At 49.8% G+C, this 5,263-nt stretch overlaps 1 protein-coding gene across 1 annotated transcript; it reads right to left on the minus strand.

Annotated features, from left to right (window-relative positions):
- Positions 1 to 905: 905 nt before the first annotated feature.
- Positions 906 to 2,732, minus strand: LOC146207423 (uncharacterized). The gene has a single exon (XM_084576782.1). It carries the CDS (start codon positions 2,730 to 2,732, stop codon positions 906 to 908), a length of 1,827 nt encoding a protein of 608 aa, XP_084432908.1.
- Between the last annotated feature and the right edge of the window lie 2,531 nt (positions 2,733 to 5,263).

Genomic DNA, 5,263 nt, shown 5'->3' on the forward strand with positions numbered 1-5,263 from the left:
GATTATGCTTATGTTTTTTCCAGCGCGCAAGGATACTCTTCTGTGCTTCGAGAAGGTGCATTAACCTACTATCTGCAATGGGAGTCTCGGGGGTGGTGTCTAAAGTTTGCGTGAAAGCCTGGACATCCTCCTTGAGCTGTGTCATCCATGTGTGGAGGTTAAAGGGGGTCTTTAATGTTCTGGCCTCTCTATGCTTACGCAGATTATCCCAGCTAGTTTGCCGGACACGGTAGATTTTAGCTTTTTTGGCAAAGTCAAGCTCTATAGTTATTATATAATGGTCACTGCCCAGGGTCTCATTCGAGTTGCTCCATACCAGTGTTGGGAGGTTTCGGCCGAATGTAAGGTCTGGGCTAGTATCGGTGGTGACACTATTGCCGATTCTTGTAGGTGTGCTGAGATCATTATATATAGAGAGGCCCTGTATCTGAAGGGTGTTGTGTAATTCCGCTCCTCTCTTGTTGGTGCGCATGTAGCCCCAGTCTACATGTGCGCAGTTAAAGTCGCCTATAATAATGAGGGGGTCCTTTTTTGCCACTGTGGATGCAGCTTTAATGAGAGCAATTAATTCGGCGACCGGCTGCCTCGGAAGGAGGTAACAGTTAAGGATGAATAGGGGATAGGATTTCTGAGTAGACGGGATTAATTCTAAATATGTGTGAGCCACCGGGGAGTGTATTTCGTGACAAGTGTATGGAATTAAGTGTTGAACATACGTGGTAACCCTAGGGTTGGGAGTGATGTCAGAGGGTACCAGAGCGTAACCTGGTAGTGATACATTTGTTCCAGCATCCTGGAACGCTAATATATCGGGGTGTGTGGAAGAAGCAGATAGTAGTTGCTGCAGGGGGTCTCGTTTGCGGCGAAACCCCCTGCAGTTCCATTGCAAAATGCGTAGTCGGGGGTTACTGCCTCCTGTCGACAGGGCCATGCTGGAGGGTAGGAGGGCGAAGGATGGAAGTTGGTGTAGGGTTGTTAGCTGGGGTGTTCGAAGGCATTCCAGCTATCATTTTTGGAATCTGTTGCATAATGGCTGTGGTTACTTGTCTGATAATTGTTTCTGTAAGCCTAGCCATGGCGGTTTCAATGTACGTTTGAGTCTGAGCCAGAATCTTGGCTTCTAGGTTTTGGGCAAAGTCTTTGAATTTGGAGTCAATGTCTGCAACGTCTTCTGGTCTGCGTTTTTTTTGGGGAGGGGGTGTGAACGATTGGGGTGTTGGCGATTGAGGGGGTTGGTTGGATGTGGAAGGAATAGAGCTAACGGCTGCCCTTAAATGCCTTACCTCTTCCCGCAGGAGTGCTATCTCTTCCTCCCGCCGTGATGTTTGGGGTGTACTGCTGGCTTTGGTCCAGGCTGGCTGGCGATCCTGACGAGGCACTAGGGGTGGAAAGTCTTTTGCCGTGGGCACTGCTGTTTTGGGTTTCGGCGCTGTCCGTCGTCGATGCTGGGGGGTCCTGGCTTTGCATGAGCCTGTACCGGTAAGGTGGTTCCCACCACAAAGAATGCATTTCGGCGTGCAAGTGTCTTCTTGCCTGTCGTGATTCTCTCCACATCGGGGGCAGAGTCCGCTTCTTGGGAGAGGGCACACATCGTACCTGTGACCAGGTTTCCGGCAGTTTGTACAAGCTTCAGGGCTGCCCTTGTATTTGGTGCATCGATGTACAACACACATGTACTTGATGGTGTGGGGTACCGGACCAGAAGCAAATGTTATTAGAATTGACGACGTTTTCCCCATGCGTCGAGCCGCTATGATATTGGCCTCCGGGTTGCGATACTGCAAGTCCTTCAGTATTTCATCTGGTGCTTCATTCCAGTATGCACGGGAAATAACACCCTTGACTGCCGCTGGAGGTGCCGCGATATACGCGGCTACCGGGAATTTCTTTCCATCTATAGTGATTTCCTGCATGTTCACTAAGGCGAGAGCTGTTGCCTCCGCCACCGTCGCTACCGTGAAGGTATTGTTTGTGGGATGAACTCTGATGTGCAGTTCGCCCATCACTGAGCAGCTCGGAGTTGCATGCAGTGCCTGCAAGAGACTTGGAGCTGGAAGCTTTTCCAGGGAGAGCCCGCCTCTCGGGCGAAATACGACTCGGATCGTGCCTGCCGGCAGCGCGGCAAGTTGTTTACTTTTGTGCACAACCGCGCGCGTCATGCGTAGTAAGTGCGCCGTCTCCTGGTGCGGGGCTCGAGAGGTTCCAGGCGCAGCGTCCGACGGCGCGCCGGCGTTGCTTCCGTTAGGGTTGACGTGAACTGAGGCCGTTGATGGGTTTTTTGAGGCCGCGTTTGAATCTGAGGTCTGAGCTCGATAAGCACGTAGGACAGTTTTCCACTCACCAGGGCGATAGTCTTGTGGGTTGGGTATGTCTGCATCCACTGGTTCCTCCATGGTTGTTGGGGACTGAGGAACGCGGCGCGCCGGACAGGGTCGCCTCGATGAGGCGAGGCCTAGTGCGGCGGCGTGGCTGTCAGAGGCGTTTTCACTGGATGATTCTCGAAGATCGCGGGGCACATCCAAAAGATGGCAGTGGTTAGGGTCCGTGTACCTTCCTGGATCCGTTGATCGTTTTGACGTGTCACAGGAAAGATTGGCTGGGCACAAGAGCCAGAAATTGGCTGAGCTGTTGCGAACCGCACCCGCTCCACAGCACACGGACGCTGAAAAAAAGCACAGTTGGAGGCTACTGAGTAATTTGGCCACCTCCGAGCCTTTAATGTGTGCAGACATCGCACAACCCAGGGCTGCCTCTCAATTTAAGTGAGGCTTAGTGGAACTGAGGCGCGGTAAACATGTTAGCGAAAATGAAACCGTGGGCACTCACACTAAATTAAATCAAGGTTACTTGAAGGTGAAATAGTAATTACTTCCTTACTACAAATCTACTCCGCCTTCAGAAATTCTCCTAAAATTTGGACAAGCATAAAGCCGCAGTTAATTTCTGCACACTTCCGCACATAGGCACAAACTAAAATATAAGGCATGTTAGAAGGTATGCTACAGCAAGATAATATGCAGGTGCTATATACTGTGGTACCCTACCGCATAAAATTCACGCCACGTATATACAACACAAGCCACTGAAGAAGCAGCACATTCGGGTCAAATGCATTTCCAGCCCTATTAATATCGTGGGTTATACAGGCTGCAGTAATAAACGCCCAGAAAAGTGATTTCCTGCCATGCCAGCACACCCATTTCACTCAGAACAATTTTTTTTCGTGCCACTCGCTGTTTCTTTTTGCCTACGCACACGCACACGACATGCATCGACGCGGCAATAAGAAGCAACGCCAGAACTTATTTGCATAAACAAGGGCCCTTACAACGCTCCCCAAACAATAGGCAGTTCAGGGAGTTATGCTTCGCATGTAAGCTAATAAATTACACTTAACCTAACAACAGGCGTGTGCATGCATAGGGAACACGCAGAGCAGGAACTACGTGGCTCGATCACGGTTAAGAGTAAACGTAGTCATACAGTGAAAAACCTGGAGGGGCTCAACGCTGCTGAACCAAATGTCGAGCGATATAGCTCTCTTGTTATGGCACAACGCTGGTTTCAATGTTTATCTTAACTTTTTTCACTCTGTAATGATTACGCACACAGCCTTGTGATCACTGCAGTAAACTGGCGGTTTGTAATTGGGTTAGAGGAAAGGAAAGGTGCAGTATCTGTCACACTTCTGTTGGACACCTAAACCGGGTGGGTTGGGACCACGCAACAATGCTTGTCACCTACGAAAGAGCTCGTGCAATCACAAGTCCGCTCTGCTTGTGCTGCATATATAGGTTCAAAACGCGACGCTAATGCAGTACTGAAAACGGAATGTTATTGCTGTACGGCGAAAGAAAACAGCGCATAAAAGTCAGGAAACACTCGAGCATACACAACGCGACATAGGGACGGACATACATGCCAGGGGCAGATGTTGCATGGCGCTATATTAGACATCGGGATCCTGAAAGTAGAAGCATCGAAATGTCAAAAATGCGGGAAAATAGGCACTCCAGCGTGTGCTGCACTGAGGGAAAAAAAGGTACGTAATAAGTTCTCTTCCCGAGGGAAAGCGCGTCTCGGCGCAAGCAACTACCTCGCCAGCGACAGACGCCAGCTGGGAAACAATTTCCTGGCACTGCGCGTTGCTTTCTGCTCTTCCGGAGGGGCAGTGTTCACGAGATTTGCAGCACTCCGGAGCGGTGCAGAGCGAAATGCTCAGCCATGTTTCTTGCGTCTATATAGGAGAGCAAATAGACATAAAGCACAACGGCAAACAAGGAGGGGACGAGTAACCAGGCACTAAGTATTTTTACGGTTTTATTCGTTCTGGCACTGCTTGTCATGCTTCTGTACTTGGCAGAGCGCGAAAACTATTTACCACTGTTTCTTTTGTTTTTCCTGAAATGCTTAAATGATCTCTTCTTTACTGCACCGACTTCATAGATAAGTATAAAGACCAAACTTTGGGGGTGTTCTCGTATTCTCATATGAGTTTACTGATTTATTTTATTTATAGGAAGGGAAAGGCGCAGTAACTGTCTCACTTGATTTCTGTGGACACCGCAACCGCGCCGTAAGGGAAGGGAGGAAGATGGGAGTGAAAGTGGAAAGAGAGAAAGAGGAGCCGTAGTGGAGGGCTACGGAGTAATTTCGACCACCTGGGGATCTTTAACGTGCGCTGACATCGCACAGCACACGACGCCTCTTCGTTTCACCTCCATCGAAACGCATCCGCCGAGGTCGGGTTCGAACCCGGGTACATCGGCACAGTGGTCGGGCGTCTTACCACTGCACCACCCCGGCGGGGCTCATATGAGTTTCAACGGGAGCTGCATATGCAAGAAGAGAGAGAGAAAATAGTATAGAAAGGCAGCGAGGTTCACTTGCAACTGCTCATGTGACGAAGAGCTCACATGGCTCATTGGCACGTGCCTGACGGGGCCACGTGGTGACAAAGCGAGAATATAGCAGTTACTCAAAAGGATAGCAAGCGCTTTTCTCGACTTGCCGCATCACTTTGGTCGGACAGGGTGCTGCCGCTCTTTGCATAATATGTAGAAAGAAAAGAACGTTAACTTAGTCGACACCGTTCACTTAGACTATATCTACGGGAGCATCGCAAGCAGCACACGTCTATGGCTCGATATTGGAAATGCATCGCGGGATCTCGGGCCCTATGGTTGCCAGCACATTACCAATAATGGTGGGGCCAATCGAGAATACTTCCAGGAAATGAACAGATGATAACCTGGTTTCTTCT

The sequence above is a fragment of the Amblyomma maculatum genome, chromosome 1, assembly GCF_055883805.1.
Source record: "Amblyomma maculatum isolate TAMU_Amacu chromosome 1, ASM5588380v1, whole genome shotgun sequence".
In the NCBI taxonomy this organism is placed as follows: Eukaryota; Metazoa; Arthropoda; class Arachnida; order Ixodida; family Ixodidae; genus Amblyomma; species Amblyomma maculatum.